The sequence below is a fragment of the Colletotrichum karsti genome, assembly GCF_011947395.1.
Source record: "Colletotrichum karsti strain CkLH20 chromosome Unknown Scaffold22, whole genome shotgun sequence".
Lineage (NCBI taxonomy): Eukaryota > Fungi > Ascomycota > Sordariomycetes > Glomerellales > Glomerellaceae > Colletotrichum > Colletotrichum karsti.
Genome location: NW_024065922.1, coordinates 324,919 through 346,648, shown reverse-complemented (window position 1 = coordinate 346,648; position 21,730 = coordinate 324,919). Strand labels below are relative to the sequence as shown.

At 51.4% G+C, this 21,730-nt stretch overlaps 6 protein-coding genes across 6 annotated transcripts; 3 read left to right on the top strand and 3 right to left on the bottom strand.

The window, feature by feature from the left end:
* Nucleotides 1–472: 472 nt before the first annotated feature.
* Nucleotides 473–1,381, bottom strand: CkaCkLH20_07152 (gmp synthase; the record flags this gene model as incomplete). The annotated part of the gene is made up of 2 exons (XM_038889869.1): nt 473–999; nt 1,051–1,381. The coding sequence occupies 2 exons, from the start codon at nt 1,379–1,381 to the stop codon at nt 473–475; spliced, it is 858 nt and encodes a 285-aa protein (XP_038744793.1).
* Nucleotides 1,382–2,729: 1,348 nt separating this feature from the next.
* CkaCkLH20_07151 (uncharacterized protein) lies at nt 2,730–4,622 on the top strand (the record flags this gene model as incomplete). The annotated part of the gene is made up of 2 exons (XM_038889868.1): nt 2,730–3,756; nt 3,814–4,622. The coding sequence occupies 2 exons, from the start codon at nt 2,730–2,732 to the stop codon at nt 4,620–4,622; spliced, it is 1,836 nt and encodes a 611-aa protein (XP_038744792.1).
* A 2,574-nt stretch (nt 4,623–7,196) lies between these two features.
* On the top strand, nt 7,197–7,694 carry CkaCkLH20_07150 (uncharacterized protein; the record flags this gene model as incomplete). The annotated part of the gene is made up of 1 exon (XM_038889867.1): nt 7,197–7,694. The coding sequence occupies one exon, from the start codon at nt 7,197–7,199 to the stop codon at nt 7,692–7,694; it is 498 nt and encodes a 165-aa protein (XP_038744791.1).
* A 1,578-nt stretch (nt 7,695–9,272) lies between these two features.
* Nucleotides 9,273–16,212, top strand: CkaCkLH20_07149 (uncharacterized protein; the record flags this gene model as incomplete). Its single annotated transcript, XM_038889866.1, has 8 exons — nt 9,273–9,584; nt 14,448–15,017; nt 15,075–15,155; nt 15,211–15,273; nt 15,325–15,421; nt 15,473–15,822; nt 15,887–15,988; nt 16,063–16,212. The coding sequence occupies 8 exons, from the start codon at nt 9,273–9,275 to the stop codon at nt 16,210–16,212; spliced, it is 1,725 nt and encodes a 574-aa protein (XP_038744790.1).
* A 2,756-nt stretch (nt 16,213–18,968) lies between these two features.
* On the bottom strand, nt 18,969–19,371 carry CkaCkLH20_07148 (uncharacterized protein; the record flags this gene model as incomplete). Its single annotated transcript, XM_038889865.1, has 3 exons — nt 18,969–19,016; nt 19,072–19,204; nt 19,253–19,371. The coding sequence occupies 3 exons, from the start codon at nt 19,369–19,371 to the stop codon at nt 18,969–18,971; spliced, it is 300 nt and encodes a 99-aa protein (XP_038744789.1).
* Nucleotides 19,372–20,101: 730 nt separating this feature from the next.
* On the bottom strand, nt 20,102–20,878 carry CkaCkLH20_07147 (triosephosphate isomerase; the record flags this gene model as incomplete). The annotated part of the gene is made up of 1 exon (XM_038889864.1): nt 20,102–20,878. The coding sequence occupies one exon, from the start codon at nt 20,876–20,878 to the stop codon at nt 20,102–20,104; it is 777 nt and encodes a 258-aa protein (XP_038744788.1).
* Between the last annotated feature and the right edge of the window lie 852 nt (nt 20,879–21,730).

The following is a 21,730-nucleotide window of genomic DNA, read 5'->3' as shown; positions in this document are numbered from 1 at the left end:
AATTGGAAACCGACTCAGGTACTATTACGAACGCTCTTCGGACTGTCATACCACCAGTGTGCCATACTCATAAAAGGTTCATTCGTATGACGAACTCTCATCGAGAACTGCGGCTTATCCTTCAAGAGGGTGAAGTTCAAGGACATAAGACCTGGGACCTGGATATCAAGATGGTGGATCGTGGGTTCTGGATCCGGGTATTGGTTGCAATTGAGACGACTGCTTTTGCAGGAGCGTGTACGGTGGCTTCAGCGCCGTACATCATTTAGAACCTTTCTGAATTTGTATAACATCGTAGTTGGTAGTTGGTAACGAGCACGAAGAGTTGGAGACCGGCTGTTCATTCTTTCTGTGGATACAGAACTGCTTTAAGCAGTTAGAGATATTACAATATCGTAGTTCGAGTACGTAATTCCTGCTAATTATTCAAGTTTTCAATTAAATGTGTTTTGGCATGTGAATTCAGGGAAGACTAATCGACGTTGTCATCATCGCCGTGGAAAAATCTCAAAATGGCAGCGGCAACCAAATCTCCGTCATGTTCCAAGTCCGCTGTTTCGGCTGCTCGATCCGCGTGCTCCAAGTCTTGGATACCACCACTCTCAACCCTCAACTGAATTTGTCTCTTCACCATGTCTTCGTCGAAAGCCAGATGCGCTTGTGTCGTGAACAGCCGGCCTTTGATGTAGATACCTTGGACATGGGTGTGTTCGCTGTGTCCCCAAACATCCACTTGTGTGCCGGGCGAAATAAGTCCGTGAGATGATTCAGAAGTTGGCGGTGCAACTACATGATCCTGATGCATCTGGTGTAGGAACACATGGTCGTCCTCAGTGCGAAAGAGAAATTTGCCGACCGGTGAAAGGTCGATTCTCGAGTGTCCCAACTCCCAATCACGGGAGGGAGATGGTGCGACTTCTGCTCCCAGCATCCTGTTCAGCAGCTGGTGGCCGAAGCAAACACCGCTAAGGTGCAAGTCGGGGCGCCGTTGCCATAATTCTGAGATCTCCAGTCAGTATCAGCGTGCAATTGAGGGCTAGGTCGACCTACCCTTCAGAACATCAAGCAGCTTCAAAATCCAGGGGTTGTCGCCGTGTGCGTCATACATGCTCCCTGTGATCAGGAGGCCTTGGTAGCTGTCAAACTCCTCGAAAGTCGGGACCTTGCCTCCCTTGTCTTCCACCACGAATCTTTGATCGGTGTCAACGCCGAGTGGAGGATCATGGTCGGCTCCGGCATTCTGGAAGTGGCTGTGGAGGATTTCCCCGAAGCTACCCTTTGTTGCATGGGTGTCGGGATGAGGGGTGTCCGTCTCCAGGACTATCATCCGTACGATTGGCGCATCGGGGCCCGGATATTTTTGAACCTTTTGCACGGTCATTCCGATGTGCCTTGAATGCTTCTGGGTTATGTAACAATGTAAGGGGGTATTATTCAGGATGATGTGACCGGAACTGAGTCTTTCAGGGGATCAAAAGAAGGTTGCAGATGGTGCAGCGGATTGACAGGCACAGGTGTACCGCATTACTTAAAAGCTCCCCTCCCAGTCAGGGCAGGCCGCATTTCTCTCTGGTGACGCGTTGCCACGCGAAAGCTCCATCCCAGCCAGGAGGAAATGATGAACAGTCCAAGGACGAGGGCGGCTCGTCGGAACTTAGCATTGACGTCAGTAGAATAGGGCTGAAGTGCAAAGGGTACTCGATGACGGCAAGTCTCCTGTATTTTGAGTTTCCATAACATAATTCCGGCTTGGAATCCACTGCGCCAACGGCTCGGCAGGTTCCACTGTTGGGGAACACTTGGGGCGTTGGAGACTTGAATCAGACTGTCTTGGTCATTTGCAAAAGACTGTTGCTTACGCGTAGCAATGCTCGGCCTCGGAAGAATCAGGAAATTGGCCTTCAATCGTGCGGCCAAGTGAATTGGCGTTGAAACTTCACCGTGTCCGTCGAATAAGCATGTCGTGTCTCCGGTTATTGCGGGAGGAAAGCTGGACGCCAAAGTCTTGGTTCCAGCAACATTGGTCCGACTTCAAAGTTTGGTGACACGGCCCGCTGGATCTTACCCCGACCCTTGGCAAATTCTGGGACTGACCCGGAAAAATAGCATCACGATGGATCGTTTCAACCCACAATGCCTGTTCTGAGGAAGGATTTGCCCGGTTGCGGCCGAGTGTCAAACATATTCATAGGAGTTGCGCAGGGCGCGTGGAATAATTCTCATCTCGACAGGTCAAAGTGAGCGTCTTTGAAAGGGTGCTGCGGAGGGAGAAACCCATAAAGCCTCAGCACCAAGAAATACGGCAGATATGGAAGCACCGTTGCCTTGAAGAAGCTCAAAAGATGCCAAGAAGGTCAACGGAAGCGGGCAATTGAACGCGCGTTGTTGCCTGAGATTCATTCAAGTTCCGCCGAAGTACAATGGCTTCCAGCTACGACTAAGAACTCGGAGGCATTCACGATGTTTTTAGGCAAGACATGGTCCGAGGCATCTCACCAACAAAGAAACAACAGTGCACAACATCGCGAAGGGAGCAGCTCGAGGCAGAGCCTGGAACAAAGATGACTCTTCTCGACTCGAAGGGAATATTGATTTAAATCTCCTTCTCGCACCTGGAGACGTCGAACTTTCACTCATCATCTGAATACAAAACGTTGACCTCGCCGACTCAGACACGACTCGTACCCAAGACAGAAAGCCCTCTACTTCCACAGCGCCCATCTCCCAAAATGCCTGTCGACCTGAACGACCCCGAAGCGGTGCGGAGGGCCATTGCCAACATGCCTCCCGGCCCTCCCCCCGGCTGGTATCCGGGCCACCCGGACGACCCGATGTCCCACCCCGAGAATTTCAGCCCCGAGAGACAGCATTTGGTCCGCCGAGTCGGCGACCCTTGGCCCGAGGGTATCCCAGGAGGGCCCACCTCCACGCCTTCGGGGACAGCTCACTCGCAAGCGGGCTCGAGGCCAGGTTCCTCCCATTCCCATAGACGACCCTCTTCTGTCGCATCTGGAGCTACTTCGCGCTCAGGATACAGCTCGTCGAGCCGCCCCAGCTCGTCTCACTCCAGTTCCGGCGTTCCCAGCCAGGCATTCAGTGCCGGTATCAATGCCCTCAATGCGGCCCACTCGCAATCTCGTCGAAATGGTCCTCGCTCCCATGCGGAGTCCGATGTGACTCAAATCGACGATGCATCAATGGTTACTATCGATACCACCGCCTCGGAGCTCGCGGCCATGAATCTGAGTGAACGCCCCACCTCGGCCCGGGGCGGGGCATACATGAATCCTGGAATGCCGAGCCCCGTCTCCGTGGCGCCTTCCGCAGCCCCTTCGACGGCCTCGTCTCGATACAGTTCCCGCAGCTCGCGAGCTGGATCAATCGCGCCCTCTGCAGCCCCTTCGACGGCCTCGTCTCAATACAGTTCCCGCAGTTCGCGAGCTGGATCAATCGCGCCATCAATGCTCCGGGGACCCGAGTCCGATGCGGGATCGGTCTGGAGTGGAGGCTCTTCGGTGGCCCCTAGTGATTCGCAATCCTCATACGAAGGTTCAAGCCGACACCAACGTCCCATTCGACCTGGTGTTCCCCATCGAGCCAACTCGTCTGCGGGTAGCCGTTACTCTACTGCTGGTTCTGTTGCATCAGGCGCTAGTTATGCCTCGCGTAACTCTGGCGCTAGCTATGCTTCACGCGAGTCTGGCGCTACGTCTGCCTCGCGCGACTCGGGCAGGTCTGGTCGATCTAGTCGTTCTGGTAGGTCGCACTCGAGATCTGGATCTGTGTCAACTGGTAACCAATCTTCCCATACAGGTATGTCTAGCTCAACGCAAGGAAGCTTTCGCTCAGCCGGTTCTAGCGGGACCATACGACCACCTGGCTCGGTGGCAAGCGGGACAACACGCGGCCGGCGGTCCTCCATCGAATCCGCCGCAACCCAGAACGCCGGGCCGGACGGGAACGTCTTCTGGCCAGACCTCCGGCCGAACCTATCCTCGGACGCCGCACTCCACAACTTCACCGTCGTATGCCCCGTCTGCGCGACGTCTATGAGAGCCGATGAGACGACCAGCAGGAACAAGGCGAAGATCTTGCACTGCGGCCATATGCTCTGCATGGAATGTGTCGTTCGTATCTGTGCCAATGTCGACGGCAGCCGCGACAACCCCAACGCACGCAAACCTGAGTGTCCTCTTTGCAAAGAACCTCTTGGAAGGTACCCGCATTGCAGTAAGACCTGCAATGCTCCCGGAAAGATTGGCTATCCGATGCCCAGGAATATGGAGGAAATGAGAAGGCTACCCCTCACCATACCCGAGGGTGGTGCGAATCCTGCCTGCTGCAAGTCATGCCGGATCAAGAACATCGAGGTCCAGAGTAAGAAGGTCATACGTATTATTCTCAATGATCGGAACGCGACGGTGAGGTGGAATCCGGCAGTAGACCCGGATGATGAAGATCGCGATGATTACACGAGGGTTCCTGAGCTGCAGAATTTCCTTGATGTTTTGGCTGATACAGTTCGAGACCCTGAGATCTCTCGGAAATATGCGAATCTGTATCCTCAGGTGTTTTCTCCTCCACAGCACGCCGTCGCTGAGAGGCAAAATCGCACAGGTTAGGCCGCTTAAGACTACTGGGGGGTTGTCGGCAGGCGTATTCTGGGATACAAGTACACGATGGAAGTAAGAAGACTTTTGAGGCCAGAGATAAACGATTTACTGGGCGGCAGGACGATTTGGGCGATACGGGGTTTCCTTTCACAATCATCATAGACCTGGGGATAACATCAAATTGAAATTGCTTTCGGAATTGTCCAATTAGACTCGCGCATACTCAGTACTTGCAAGAAAGAGTCTTGCTTTATCTTCTCCGTTATTTCAAGCATGTTGCAAGCTGCTATTCACTGAAGCCTTTGCAGCAGGCTTGTTGGAGTCGGATGATGTGCTTTATCTGCAAGTATCCCATATCTAGTGGTGTCCACACACGATATGAAGAACAGAGGTATGATGACACCGAAGATCTGCCGCGGGAGGAGAGGCGTCCGAGAATTGGTCTTGAAACTGGTTACAGCTATTTTCTGTCATCGCCAACGGATTGGCTTGAAACGATAGCACGGTTGTGGATGTCCAGCCTAGCCGGATCACACCGATTCTAGATCTTGGCAGATTCAACGGCAAATGAACGCTGCTTCCAAAGCCTTTGACCACAGTTCAAGCTCGGAGGAGGGGAAATGGGCTCCGCCGCGATTGGGCTTGTCAACTTTATGACAGCTCTCTAATTCGCCGATAACCAAAGAAATCTTGCTCGAGATTGACAATGCTGCATCCACAAGATAACCATGAATTCTAGCATATAATGCAATCAACTAACGGTCAGATTGAAGTGAAACTGAAGCCCCTGATTCTATCGCTGGATGCACATGAGATGATTAGTCCCATTACATGACTTTCACCAGATGCTCTGCATACGCATTGTCATGCGCATGTGGCATGTTCACGATGTTGTTTTCCTCTCAACTGCAAAACCACATGATTTTGCCTTCCGCACGACTCTTCTCACCAAGCAAATTTCATTTTGGTCTACTACGTACAGATACCGAATGAGTCGGACCGAGCCTTAGGTCACGGGAAGCTGCTTGTTGAGAAGTTTTGGTTCGTGGGTTTCAGGTCGCTGAGCTGGGGTCACACATCAAATGTGTTTCCATCGGTAGAGCTCCGGTTCCAAGGAATGACAGGGGGACGCTTCCAAAGCACCCTGAAGCATCTGTTCAGACAGGATCAGCGACAACTTCTAATATCAGCGGTCGCTCAATGCATGCTACAGAGTGTCATGTCAGACATGGGCTCTGCTTGCTGTCAGACATAATCAAGATTCTTCACTGCACACACCGAACATTCTGTTCAGGTCTTGTCATGTCAGATCATCACTGCCACTTCTTTGTGCTCAATGGTAAATCCCGGCTTAGCATGAGTGTTCGCTGCCTCCGTCGGCCCGGGTCGGTTTACGAGTAGGTTTCCATGGTGGGCAAGAAACATTGTCGGGGCCAATGAGCCTTCACGCACCCCAAGTCGGGAAACAAGTCTGGTCATGGGGACAGCATACCCTCGCATGCTACTCCAGCTTCAGGGACGGGGCAATTGAGCTCTCCACTGTGGGAGCAATAGATCTCTTGGAAGGCTTGGGAGCGGTCTTGGTAATCCGATCGATGCACCGGGTCATCTCTTGGGAAACGCTCTTGGCTTCATCAAAGGCTTGGCCAGGTCTTGCGGACCAGCTGCTTCGAGTCCCGAGATATTCACCAGGCAATCTGTCTCCGGACTTTGAACTGCCAAAACGGCCTTGCAGCCGATGGTATGTGACAAAGTCGCAGATCTCATCCCTAGAAGAACCCCGCGTGCCCATAATTCAAAACATCGGCTTCATCTATCTTTACCTCACCAGAGACACGAAGCCGTCGAATAGGAGAAATTCGCCGCAAAATCAACTGAACAACATCATCCTCGGTAAGCTTAGGGCGCATCGAGACCTGTTGCCAAGAGTTTACATGGTTTCGGGGTGCCCCCGTCGCTGGCAGTCTTGGGACTTGGACCGTTTCACCTCCGCTCAGACACACCTCCCCGTTGCAACCTGACTAACACCAGATACCACATGGCTCCCTGGTTCTCTGCGGCTCTTTTGCCCTCATTCACTCATTTCGCGCGTGCCACATGCTAAGATTTCACTGGACCTATCATCTCTTGTTCTCAGGTACTCTGCGAAGAGCTTCTATTTTTGCAAGAGCCGCTTGGTCTTGGCACCCGCAGGTCGTGACACGCATGATGTCGTCGCACCTGTGAATGACCAGGGCTGGCTTTTTTCCTCTTTTCGCCATCCATCTCTCACCCACGATGCGACTCCACGATCCTGACTCTCCCTAGGTCCAGTATTTGAACTTGCTCTTGGCATGTCGTGGGGATTTCATTCATTACGCTCTCTCTCTCCCGCTGCCTTGCCACTCGTTGACGCGTGTGCTTCTGCTTTCTTCTCCTTTCCTCTACTCCAGCTGTGCTGTTCGTTTCTCAATCTCCTTGACGGAAATCCACTTCGCTCAATATTTATTACCTTAATAATCCTCTTGGGGAAAGAAAGATACCAACGGCTGCGCCGACAACTTAGACACCTACCTTCGACTAGTATACCACTAAACCGCCGCCATGCAGATCACGAACGCCCTCATGACCCTGGCTCTCATCGCCATGGGTGTCAACGCCGCCCCTGCTCCCTTGAACATCAACCTCGGTGCCTACTCACCTGCCTTGGTGGTGGGTGATGGTGCGCTCACATTCTCGGGAGGCGCCGAAGGCGGCGCCGGCGGAGGTGCTGGCAAGGGCAAAGGCAATGGAGGCGCCGGCAAAGGCAATGGAGGAGGTGCCGGCAAGGGCAAGGAGGGTGCCGCCGGAGGCGAGGGTGCCGCAGCTGCCGGTGCCGCCGCCGCAGGTGTTCCTCAAACCGGTATCATTGCAGGTCGTGACAACAACAAGGTGGAAAAGCGACAACTTGGCGGCTTCGACCGCGCACTCACCTTCGCCGAGGCCGCCCTTACGAAGGGCCCCAAGGTGCAGCTCGGAAACGGCGAGGGCGGTGCCGGCGTGGGTATCATCGTCGACAACAACCCGACCGCCGCCGCGCAGCCCAACCGCGCAGCGGAATAGAGGCATTGTGGAATTGTGTTCTTGGTCTTTTTTGCGGGAGTGCCATCGCATAATCTTTCCCAAGTCCGATCGAAGTATAAGTGAGTCAATCCTTCCCTCGAAGCCGATTATCCGTTCGTGAATCGAAACCAGCGCAGAGGGCTGACTCGAGACTCTCAGATGCTGCCAATGATACTCTGTCAAAGAAGTTTGAAGTTCGCTCGCCTGGCCCCATTGATCGAACGCGATTCTCGTTACTCTTTGGTCATTTTTCTCGCGGACATATCTTCCGGTCACTCCGCGTAACGCAGCGCAGCTTCCAGGCACACACACAACCACAACACGGCATGATGTAATATCGTTCGGATACTCTTTTCCTTTGGGGCATGTTTTATAATATCAGGCGGGAGTTCTTCGGGGGATAGGGAAAAATGACGTCTTGGGTTCGCGGGTGCAAAGGAACGATCGAGCACGATCAAGGACGTGACGACACCTGGAAATAGCAGCGATGAAGCCGGCATCGCGTCACCCGTTGAGGTAGCAAATTAACTTCGTCGGGACTTGTTCAACAAGCGTTCGTGAGCCAAGCAAGTAAGCAACGCAGATAACAACAACAAACGCTGTGTGAACGTGTTGCTGCATATATGGCACTAATGCCCGTGTTATCCGTGTTATCCGTCGGAAGATGAGTTGGGGGCCAAATTCGCACACGCGAAAGAAAATCGGCAACTAAGATGTCGTCGTTCTTGATATACGCCTGTCTCACCCAGCTCAACCACATGAGCATCCAACCAAGGCATTCGTACACACGGAACCAGAGAGACGGGCCGCACCCCGTATGGGTGTGTTTACGATGACTTACTGCGCGGTACTTGTAGTGGTTGTCCGCAACTTGCTGGCATTGGTTCGGTTGGCCCCCAAACTCATGCAGATCAGCCCAACCAACTCGCATCATTGGTGGATCTGCCCATCATCACTCAAGTTCCAGTTTTTTATCGCAACGAGTTGACTGGCAAGGAATCATGTGGGCAGGTTTGCATGCTTATGACACCACGCTGTCTGTCTTCCGTTGGCCGACTTCGATGGCTTGCAGTCAGACTTGCAGGTCTTCGGATGTGTCAGGCGCAGCCGTACAACATTGAGCGTTCGGCTGCGCAGCGGTAGTGGTGTCAAAACAAGGTTAGTCGCGTCTTGGTATGTCTCTTGTCCATTGCGATCCTGGCTGTTAGTGGTGTGTTGTGCTGCAGGAGCACATGCAGCCTGTTCGCGGGGCGTCGCGCGTTCATGTGTGCCTTACTTCTGGAGATAGAGGGAGTGAGTTGGTTCTTACTTGGCAGGCAGCAAGCTGCCTCAGTGAGCATGGTGAGATGGGCACGTAACATGTTCCGCGGGCCAGCCTGCTTCGATTCACTGCTTGGATAAGTAGGCAGTCTTTTGCACTTTTCTTTCCTTTGTGGCTGTCAGGCTGGAATTCGTCCCATGTCGTGGATCTTCCCTTCTTCCTTGATCGAGTCTTCTCGTTCCTTCATTTGTTTCGCCTCGCAATCCGAGTTTGCGGAGAAGAAGACTTATCCGCCAGTCTGATGCGATCCCGTCAGCATGCATATCTATCCCACTCCGATTTCGCTGCAGCCTACCGGCGGCCTCCTCAAACTTGCCGCCCGACAAGAAGACGACGGAGTTCACGTGATTACCCAGACAGTCCGTCGACCTTTCACCACTTACGTTACGTTGGTCACGCTGGGACCCGGAGAGCCAACTCCGGTGCCCGGCGGCGACACCGTCGAAGCCCCACCAGACCCGACGCCTACGCCGAACACGGCCCCACCACCTTCGAGCCGCGGCGCCGGATCACTATCAAGCGTCCAGGTCGGCGCTATTCTTGGCGGCATCGTTGCGTTCGTTGCGATCGTTCTAATCGCATGTTATTGTACGATGGTAAGCCGTCGCCAAAGACGGCCGGGGCCAGACAATTGGAGCGATTATGACTATGACGATTCCACGATCGCCAGCGAACACAGATCACCACCACCTCCTCCTGCTGCTAGGCCACCATCTCGCACAGGATTTTGGTTCGGGCGACCACCAATCAAGCCCCATCGCCCAAAGCATCCACACGTTGTACCGCCCCCTCCTCCGCCCACTCGACCGCCGTTCCCCATCAACCAACATGCTCCGTGGACCCCAAGATACAGCGGCCCTCGAAGGACGCAACGGCCTGATCGTGACATCGATCCACCATTACGTACATCGAAGCCTTTGTCCCGACCAAAGTTTAACGGACCTCCACGTGCGGAAAGACCGCAGCGCTTTCGGGTCAATCAATCCGAGTGGCCTGGGCGTACCTACAGGTAGAGAGGGTTGCTTCGAGAATACGATTTTTATACGTTCTGCAGTATTTAATGCGCCGAAACTTCCGGCTCTGCTGGGAATTTTCGATAAATAGGGGCGGACGTTCTGTCCCATGGAAAGACTGACAAATGCGTCTCAGTCGCGACATCGGCTGGGCTGGTGGGAAGTTCTGATGATAATGGAATGATGATGGTCGCGAGTGGGCGGAGCCGACATGTCCGGCATTTCCTTTTGACTGATACCCAACCTCTTCACCAAAGCTTTTATTTGTTATTAATCGAAACGAGAAAGAAAAATTGCACATGCCAACTGAAACAGGCACAACATCAATGCAAATTGTTGACGTGCTGTTCAGCTAGTAATTTAACACCTTTTCACCCCAAGCACGGGGTCTCCCCATCCCAGTCTACCGTGTATCTTGGAGTGAAAACCGCCGCTCTACTTCGAAGGCTCAATCGAAATTCTAGGACTTCTTACCCGTAACAAACGCACTGAGATTGTCCGCCATATCACTCCAATAGGGATCATGACACTTGCGTATAATTTTATAAATGAATCTTATCTGACTTTAGTCCTGTCTCACCATGGCCAAGAGGACTTGCACCTCTTAATTCGTCCAATTTCCAACACGAGTAGACAATGCAAGAGTATAGGCTTCCAACGCCATCTCCAGAAACTGTAATTTGAACCAACAACCTATCTCTCTTAGCTCGCTGTCTTTTGGCCAAGTTCTCATAGGAACCACTCTTTGCATCAGGTTGAAGATCACAAACCCCTCTACCTTTAGTATATTAGGGACCGTCAGAGCAATATTAAATCTTAGTGGCACACTCAACTTTCTGAATTCGTTGAGTCATTGCCACGTTGCAGTGTCTTCCTTACGTGTATCATCGTCGCAGAAGATTGAATGGGCAGGCTCATAGATGGAACCGTACAGTTATGCTACAAAGTCGGTTGAAGTGGACTCAAGTCCGTACCGACTACGTCGACGGGTGGAAACATGTCGCCAATCCCTCCTGGCTTTCGTTTCAGAACAAAGAAAGGCGATATCAACCCAACGCACATACCCAGAGACCATTACCGGTTTTGACATCAGTATTCGTCTGTGGACTGTCCAAGTTAGTCACGGCGAGTTCTCCTTTCAGTGTCAGCAAGAAGACATGAAGAGCCATATCGAGTCGCTCCGGTTCTCGCTCATCGTTTGGCAGTAGTACTGTCCAGCGCGATATGCGTGGTAGCGAAGCCCATGCTCGTACTGGTAGTGGAATATCGACGATGTCGCGCTGGCTGTATCGGATACGTCCTTTGCATAGTTTGAAGCCGTGTCGCCACCGATATCAGACTTCGGGGAAAGCCTAGTCAGCAGTGCAACCTGCCGGGTTTAAATCAGGAAGATGCCAAACATTGGCTTCCAATTGAAGGTTTGAAGCTTCTGGTGCTCCTGTGTACTGGGCCCTGAGACAATTCTTTGCGATTGGGGTGCGTTTTCCTCGGTGTCTGGTGATGTTGGTGAGCCTCCAGCGTTAAAAGTCTGTGAAGGCTCATCTACGGACGCCATGATCGGTTTACTGGAGAGCGGAGCTACAATTTCGAGTGAGGTGAAGGTTGATTAGCTCATATGCAACTTGCCAATTCTGTCATGAAATCAGCGTTTGGAAGCCATGCAAAGTAGTCTAGGTCGAGAATGTGTGACGTCGGGAATCTGAGATGATTTTATGATGGTCGTGGAGGGGTCGGGACGGTGCCGGGAGTATTGCCTGGACCCTTGAAAGTCAAGGAGAGACATTGCTTGACATGTCACATTTCTGATTTCTGACTGACCTGGATCAGATCACACAAAAGACCAATCCCGTTCTCAGCCGAGCCTTCTCATAATTTTGCCGACCGCAACCAATCGATCTGTTGAGAATTCTCACGGAGGGTCCATTCTGCCACGCTAAAATCTGCTAGTGGTGTTGAACTGAGAGAAACAGGAAATGGTGCATGAATAGCGTCCTCCTAGCCACATGCTACTTTGCTGACGGCATGTCACCGCCGGCTTTGTTATAGGGACTTCGTGAGTAGTCCAATCGTCCTGCAACCAGGTAGCGGGGTCGCGCTTCATCAATCAAAGTCTCACTGAACACATACCCTGCATGTCAAATCTGAATCAGTCTCGTAAACATGAGTGATTGTTGGGAACTCGCAATCTTTCGCCTTTTCGTCTCGAAACTTGCTCTCGATATGGCAATGGATTGGGTCCTGACTCTGCTCCTGACCGGAGTGGGTTCCTTGCCCTCTCTAACCGTAGGGGCCATCCGTAGAGTCTAATTCTCTTCGATTTCCAAGTTTCCGGGTTCCAAACTTGCAGCGTTGACGTTATGGAACCAACTTTATCGGGATGTGGTCAAACGAGGGACTTTCATCAGGCGCATTGAGACTATGCACAAGAAAAATGGTCAATCCCACCCATGAGTATCAGGGCATGCTTACCTGACGAGGTCTAACATGTAACACTGGTCCAATCGTGAGGATCGACCCCTGCGAACTGCACATCATCGATCCCGACGTTTACGACGAGCTGTATTCGTCCAACAGAAAGTCGAACAAGTACAGAGATGGTGGGCAAACCTAGCGGGCGCTGACGGCAGCTCCTTTTCGACTGTGCTGTACGACCTGCATCGCAGCGGCTCCGCCGCGGAGCTGCTCTTTCACTCGATTGGAACCACTCATTCGGCCCAAGGTGGAGAAGCTCACGGCAGGGTTCGCCGATGTGGCCCGGGCAGTCGAAGTCGTGCGTCTCGACGCTGCTTTCATGGCGTTGACCATGGACATCATCTGAGACTACGCTCTTGCCCATGACCGCAGATACTTGGATGAACCCGACTTCAAGCTGGTCTGGAAAGAAACCATAGTCGGGGCGTTTGAAGGCGGCGCTGTTGGTCGGCAGTTCCCATGGATGCTTCCGCTCATGAAACGAACTGCTCATGTCCATGGTCTCAGCCATCAACTCTTCAGTTGGGCATTCGTTCCGATGGCAGGCTGGAGCCAAAAAGTAAATGCAGCCTATCCTCGATAAAATGGATGAGGCCTTGAGGCAAGGGGGATCATCAAAGACTGTCTCCCATGCAGTACGGGACAGTGACTTCCTCCCGAAGAAAAGACGTTGCAGAAGCTGTGAGATGAGGCAGAGATATTGACGGGCGCGGGCCCAGAGACAACTGCCCAGACATGAACACGGATTCTCTGTTTTCTCAAGCTCATGTCCGAGACCATGCGAAAACTTCGGAGGGAACTTGATGTGATGCCAAAAGTTGCCAATATCCTGTCTTGGAGTGAGTTTCAGCAGCTTCCTTACCGAGTGAGTTCAATCAGAAATGCTCCATCTGAGTTCCACGCTCATTGGTTTGATGCCTAGACTGCCGTCATTGGAGAAGGGCTGAGGCTTTCATAGGAAGTCACGACTCGCCTCTCACGGATCGTACACCACGACATGGAATACGATGGATACGTGATTCGATACGTGATTCCAGCAGGAGTATGTCGACCCGCAATTGACCCTCATGTGTAAACTGTACTGATTCAATGCAGACACCCGCGTCCTATACTCCATAATTCGTGTCGATGCGTCCGTCGGTGTTCCCACAGCCTCAGATTTTCAGACCCGAACGATGGATTGAGGCGGAGAAACAAAGCAAGAGGCTGCATAAGTACCTCGTATCCTTCGGCAAAGGCAGCCGACAGTGCCTTGGCATAAAGTGAACCAACAGTCCATGTCATAAATCGACTTCGACTGACCCACGTTCAGTCTTGCGTATGCTGAGCTGTATGTTACAGTTGCGGCGATTGTTCGAAGATTCAACTGGGAGATCTTCGAAAACACTCTCGAAGATATTGTCTGTAAATGTGACTTCTTCGTCACTGTTGTGAACCTCCAGAGCCAAGATGTTTGGGAAAAAACTGCTTCCTCGTTAAGCTCCAGACCAACGATTCCCGACGGCTTGGTCCTAAAGCCTCAACTAGCGGGAAACACCCATAGGACGCAAGCTTATCCATGTTCCTCAAGCAAGCTTCTCCGCATCCTAAGGCCTCTGTGCGCGGGGTAGGAGATGCGGGGGTATCAGCATTCAGCCGCAGGCCATTTAACCAAGTCAACCAACACTCAAAACGGGGGAGCAGATCGCCGCGCATGGAAGATTCAACCGCAAAAATTACACCCTGGCCCGCGATAATTTTCACCGACAGAACCGAGGGGACCTTACGTGACCCCACAAATCTTCCGCGTATCGTAGCGTCCACTCTTAACAGACGATGATATGATCCGCTGCTCATGGTTCCTCACCTAAACCTAATTAGACTTTGATAATCTCCGAGCATTGAGTATATGAGAAGGATGAACCTGACGATTAATGGCCGAATAAAGGTTCTGATCAAGTTGTCTAGTCAAGCACCACATTCAGTTGCAGGACGGTTGTGACCATGCGCTCTCCTTCGTTCAGCCTCCTGGCAGCGGCCTTGGCCCTGGTGTCGACTTCATCGGAAGCTTCAGTTGCATCACCTAAGCCGAATATCCCCGAGAGACCACATGTCGAGCCTGCACCCTTCAATGCCGGCCGCTCTATGCCATTTTCACCTCCGAGAGAGGAGGGACGCTACTGCTACGTCAAGCCAGGATGTGGCGAGAAGCGTGATGATGCGCCAAGGGTTTTGGATGCTTTCAATAAATGCAACGACGGTGGCACAGTGGTCTTCGACAAGTCCTACATTATCGGCTCACCCTTGGATCTCACCTTCCTGAAGCACATCGACGTTGTCATTACCGGATCGATCGAGTTCAACGATGATCCGTACTACTGGGCTGAGAACAGCTTCAAGTTCGACTTCCAGAACCAGTCTGTCTTCTGGAAGCTTGGTGGAGAGGACGTCAACATTTACGGTGACTTGGGCAACGATCAATCTGTGATCGATGGACGTGGCCAGGCCTACTGGGTGGAGATCGAGACCAACAAGAGCGTAAGTATTATGCCGTTACTATAATGTTGAACTATTCGGCTAATCACGACGTGGCAGCTTCTGAGACCGATGCTGTTCTCTTTCGATGGGGTCAAGGGGGCTACTATGTCTCATCTACGCATGCGCAACCCACCCAACGTACGTATAGTAGATGGAACTCATATCGTCGTATATGACTAACATGATACCATAGTGGTTCAACCTCATCGCCAACAGCACCGATGTCCTCATCAGCAACATGGACCTCAGAGCTCAGGTAGGCCTCGTCTTTACCAATGGTGATCTTATGTGACTAACAAAGCACCAGAGTGAGAACGGTGTGAAGATTGCCAACTCGGACGGATGGGACACCTACCGCTCTGATCGAGTCGTTATTCAGGATTCGTTCATCATCAATACCGATGGTGGGTACATAATATTCGCCTTTTGGCAGAACTAAGACTGACCAGATCTAGACTGTGTATCTTTCAAGCCAAACAGCACGAATGTTGTCGTTCAAAACATGGACTGCACCGGATCCCACGGCATGAGTGTTGGATCCCTAGGCCAGTACAAGGGTGAGACCGACATTGTTGAGAACTTGTACATCTACAACATCACAATGGCAAATGCCAGCGACGCTGCTCGTATCAAGGTCTGGCCTGGGGTTGAGACAGCTTTTCAGACTCTTCTCAACGGTGGTGGAGGTCTCGGCCGGGTGAGAAACGTCACATATGACTTGTTTAAAAACATCAACAATGACCGCGCCATTACTATCACGCAATGCTACGGACAGAAGAACCAAACCTTGTGCGAGGAGCACCCCGTAAGTCCAGATCTGTCCACCTTGTCTCCTGTGGCGAAGTATCTAACCAGAAGTCGCGTCGTAGGCCAACCTGACTATCACAGACATTACCCTGAAGAACATCTATGGAACTACTTCGGCGAAGCTTGATCCCGAAGCCGGGACCTTGGTTTGCAGTGCACCTGATGTGGGTTTATTCAACGCGTGCTATTGTTAAAATCATAAAAAAGTGTATGCTGATGATTCATCCTAACTTCGCAGCGATGCAGCAACATTCGCGCCGAGAACGTCACTGTGACGGTGCCGAGTGGAAAGTCTCCAGTTTACGAATGTAAAAACTTGGACAATAGTCTTCTGCAGATTAATTGCACTTCTGGAACGGGCGAGGACCGCGATACCGGCAGTGGTTGAATAGCAAACTCAGCTGAATTTGGCAATATGAACCTATCCACATTCAAATATTTGTCAAGTTGGGATAAGCAACATATCTTCATCCCCGCCTAGTTTCTTATATAAGTCTCGAGTCATCGGAAGATACTCGTTTTAACTACAATTTCTTATCAGGCGACCACTGCGTCCATCTTCTGTATCCAATAAGCCACTTCTCGTTTGTTCTCCTCGACGCTCTCTTCTTCTAGCTCGAGGGATACTCCCAGTCTTTCGGCTCCTTGCAACTGTTCTTCAAGAAGTGGTCGTCCTACCATCTCTTCTAAGACCTGGGACATTCGATCTGCCCAAATTATTTCGAAGAACTCTGCCAACGAGCATTCCATAGCATCAAGCTTTTCCTCAAATTCATCTAGCAAGCGATCCAGAAGGGCCAGATCGTTGGAATCTTCCTGGCGAATTTCTTCATTCTCCTCTTCTTCATTGTCGTTGATCCGCCAAATCTCACGATCGCAGCAGTCGATTTTCCAATAGCAGCAACACGTATGCCGGATCGACAAAGCTATGAAGGTGCATGACCTCAAGCATAAGGTCTTTGTTTCCCTCGAGAGCCCATGATCTTCCTCGAGAATCTTACAGATCAATACTACTTGACGCGTCATTGACTTCAGCGACTTTCGTGTCACTGGGCGTCTGCATAGTGCCCTCCATATGATCGTAAACGGGTGGCAGCCGCTGCTGGAACAACCGCATTCGCATGTGTCCAGGTACGATGGATCCTGTGCGTGGTCCCGAAGTATTCCGATGAGTTCCGAGGTATTCTGCCAACCTGCAAATCCAAAGTCGACCCCCGCAGTCCACTGATCCACCATTAACTGATGAGCTGGTGTAAAACCTCTACATCTACCATGAATTTGAAGCGTCAGTCTGGCACCGCGTTTCAACAGCCAAAATTTGTGTTCTAGAGAATCCGCGCATGCCAGCGGGGTCAAGCCGTTGCGATTTGGGAAATCGACGTCGTGAAAGCCTTTGGAGTACAAGATGTCTGCTATGTTTGGCATATGTACGCCTTGGATGAGACCGCCAGAATGTGCTATAGCGTGGTGCACCGAAGCTGGAACGTCTTCGTAAGGATCCATCACCTCTGTACGAAGTGAAGGCCGAACGTGAACCCCCTTTCGATCCAGGATTTTGATTACCTCCTCAGTTCTGTGGTCCAGAACATGATCCTGAAGAAGGCCCATATCGTTAATTTCCACCGGAGTCAGATTTGCGATAGCAAGGTCCTTTAACTCTCCACGACGGTGTTTTAGCTCGCTGATGACCAAATCTCGGGCTCTGCAGGATGCTTCGGTCATGGCTCTCATCCAGTCCCTCAGAGAGATCGCTCTCACAAGACATTCGCTGTCCAGGTCTAGAAGAAGACGTGCCGAACTTGCGCAATTACAGGTTGGTAGGCACCAAATGAACTTCGTAGCTGCGCACATGTGCTTGCTCCAATGCAAGGCACACTCAAGTACAGAAGTAGCCCTTTTACCATACGCTGACTTAAATCTTTGGTCGTGTAAACGGAGGATGGATGTTCCATATCTGCTCAGTATGGCTCTTAAGCCGTCAGGCCAGCCAATTAGATAACTAAGAGGCGTGCAACCGAACGAATCAATTGTAGACCAGTCAAAGGACTTCTCTTGCTCTAAGGCTATGAGCAGGGCCTGTTTGTTTCGGAGTATAATACTCCTCAGCGGATGACCGCTGTACACTTTATGTCGTGTTAGTACTTGCTTTACTAAAGCTTATTTGCAAATAATTTGACAAAAACGGTGCGCCTTACAGTCGGCTAGCTTGCTAGACGCATTGACCAAGGTTTGATGATACCGCGTATTTATTTCGTGAAATCTGACCATAGTATTCGAACTAGTGTCATTGGCATCGAGCGGACGTCCCAAGGTGATGAGAGAGTCATCTGAACAAAGAGCTTCGAGTACCGGTAGTCCCAGTTGCCCATCTTCATCCCATCCTTCGAGAGTGGAGTGAGCAAGTTGAAAAGGATACCTGCATGCAGGTTAGAAATACTTGAATTCTGTCGAGGCTTGTTAAACCACTTACAAGCCGGTCCTATTCGGGCGATTCAACGGGACACCAATACGAAGCAACAGATCAATCACAGCCTGACGAGGCCCCATCCAGTCAGCAGTCGACCCCTCACTTGCCACGTGCAATAAGGTGTTGCCGTGGGCATCGATATCAAAAGGCGATGAAATTCTGGCAGTGAAGCATGAAGTCAATGTCTTCATACCCCGTTCGATAAGTTCGATTCGATCTTGCTCGTTGAAAGACCGCCACCTCTCAAAGGCATCTTGGAAAAGTTTTATCACTTGGATTGCAGGACTCCTCTCTCGAATGTGTAGAATCGTGAATGAAGGTGATATACCGAAGCCGCCTGCACCAAACTGAGTCGACCTTGTGATATCGAGAGCTGCTGAAAGTAGCCTCTGAAACACCTTCACTGACGCACCAGCAGACCATCTATCAGCAGTCTCAGAGTTGTAATGAGCAAATACGCAACCAGCACGATGTGTGGTTCGAATGGCAGACTCCCTTGACAGAAACATGGGCCCCAACGAGATCTTCTTGCGTGAAGGCACTTCGAGATTGACAATGGCATTGAAATCGTTGCGCTTCGTTAGAAGATCCCAATGAGTTCAATCTCGATCCAGGTTCGGTGGATTGGACTTGCCGGACTGCGGGCTTGGCGCCGCCGAACTCGTCGCATACTAGTTTTAACGTGTGCGGTTTTGAAACCAGCTTTTGCAACAGTCCGACTGCATCTGAGGACATCAGGTCAGCTAGCAACTGCCCCATTTCAGAAACATTCTTCTGAACAATCATGTTGTTCTCTTGAGCCACTGAAAAGTGCTTGTCGAGCTTTTCCTCAATCCGAAGCACTGTTGAGTCAGATGTTGAAGCATTCAGCTGGATTTCTTGGATTAATGTCTGCGTAACCATAGAGATTTCCCTGGCCGCGGTCAGTAATGTACCTGCATAGTGCACGGAGTAGACATACAGTTCAGCCATCTGGAGAGCGGCATGCAGGGCCACATTCGCCATCTCGAGGTGGCGGTCCAGACGGTCCAAGTGGTCCCTGTTGAAAGGGTAGAGAAATCTCTTCTTGTGATTCCTCATGGTGCTTGCCAGAGAGCTGCCCGAGGCATGTGCATCCTCTGTGGTGCATTTACCAATAAATTCACCCAGACGCTGTAACTCAGCCTCTGCCAAAGCCATAGCTTCCTTTAGGGATTCGCTTTTTGGGCTTGGTGACGTTTGAAGACGATTTTGAGAGGCTCGGATATGATCTATCATTGCCTCTAACGATCTCTGACGTCGAATAGTAGACTGAAGGTCTTGCTTGCGGCATTGGACCCCCTCGACATAAACGTTGAGGCTGGAACAGATCTGCAGTCCAAGAGAGACCACACCGACGACGGTTCCCAAAACCTCCGCCATCGCGATCGTTTTCGGGGCCAAACTGATCAAGTGTCTGGTGGTATGTCTTCCGAAAAGCTGATCAAGCGTATAATGATGACGTTCAATCGTGTTCTACTGATCATAAAACGGAAACCGAAAACCAACTAGGCATTTGCGAAGAGGAAAAGATGAGAGAGGGAACGAAGGCACCGTCGGCGTCACATCAGGCTGGGGAATGGGGACCATCAACATGCCACCAAGCAGGAAGTGTACCCGGGCATTCAAGCGACCACCCCTCATTTGACCGACCCATGGTTCCGATAAGTGATTGATGGTGGTCAGCCATGGGCGCAATTGCGCCTTGGCACGTCGCACTCCAATAGCTAGCTAGACAATCATGATGCTAACTCGCAATCGGTCTTTTTTTGAAGTACGAGAAAGGAATATATTATGCCTTGAAGGACGCCACCTCCGATATCGTCTTCATGAACCGTGTGGCATCATGCCCGAATCTGCCTAGGAAGAGACCATCCACAGCTTCCCCTAACTTTTCAAACAGACCAGGCCCAGCACTCCCACCATAGATGACTCTTGTTGTGCCTGTCCTGTTCTTCATGCTCTCAAAAGACCTAATGCCTTTCACCACCGCAACAACGTGGCCTTCACTGGCTGGTTGGTCTGCGCCAATGGCCCACACGGGCTCATATGCAATGATGACTTCAGCGGACTCGGGTACGTCGGCCAGAGCCTGGTCGACCTGAGCTCTGCATTCCTCCAGGGCCACGCTCACATCCCCCCTGGTCTTCTCGCCAATGCATATCAGCGGCGCCATCCCATTTCTGCTTGCTGCAGCGGCCTTCTTGGCGACGATCTGGTCATCTTCACCGAAGAGTCTTCTCCTCTCCGCGTGTCCAACCTCCACGATCGTCACCCCAGCTTCACTTAGTACCGCAGGGCTGACTTCGCCGGTATAAGCTCCGAAATCTTCCCAGTGGCAGTCTTGAGCGCCCAGGCGGATAGGAATCGGGGAGGACTTAAGAAGCTCGTTGACAGGATGGATGGAAACGAAATCCGGGATGAGGAAGATGTCGACGTCTTTGAATGTGCTCGACTGAAGAGACCTTAGTTGCGATTGAACTTCTTTCGTGAACTCGAGGGTTCGTTGTAAGGGGAAGTAGGCCTTGGTTGAGAGGCCGATGAGCCTGCGTTGCGGAACTGCGGCCATGTTGTTCGCTAGTGTATTTGTTCGTACTCCGTCGCCCTCGTGCATGCATCACTGAGGTTATTCGTAATCCTTTTTTGATAGAAAAAAGGTATTTGCATACCTAAATAGCAATATTGCGGAAAATCGGATGTTCTCCGCGTGGCAATCCCCGAGCGGAGTTACGGCGATGTACCTGCGGAAAAGCCCACTCCGGCATTTGGGTAACGCAGCCGATCTTCCGACAGCCCGACCGGCCAGGTTATCCAAGGAATTCATGGAATGAATTAACGTGTCCCAATTGGCCTGGAAAGCGTTCTCCAGGAATGCGGCACTACTGCCCTGAGTGCGAGTGACACGTCTGATACATAGTCTACTCGATCCTTGTTCGCCTCAAATCAATTCAGTCCCCGGCTGCCAAATCCTTGGTCGGTGTGCTTGGACGATGTCTTCATGATGTTCTGAGGAAACATGCCAAACGATTTCGGAGCAATATGCATGTATAGTCCAGTTCAGGTGTTGGCTATTCGAGTATTTATTGTACAATTGCTAGACGACGGAATTCAGTCATGCTCATCAACTTGGAGGAACTTCAGCCAGCAGGGAACGAACAAGCTGGATGAAGATGAGGCAGAGCTTCCCCCCATAACATCAACATGGCAATATGATCTCAAGCTATTTCCGAAGTTGCATGTCTTCAGGCACCCCGGAAGATCTGCCAATATGCATTAGTTCTTAACCTGCACTGGCCGGCAGATTGGCGAAGATACTAGACCATGCCAGGCTCCATAGACTCGCACTACCGTGGGTACATCATGCATTTCTCGTGATCACAGTGGGCACATTTTGAGATCATAATACTTTCTGGCTTATTAT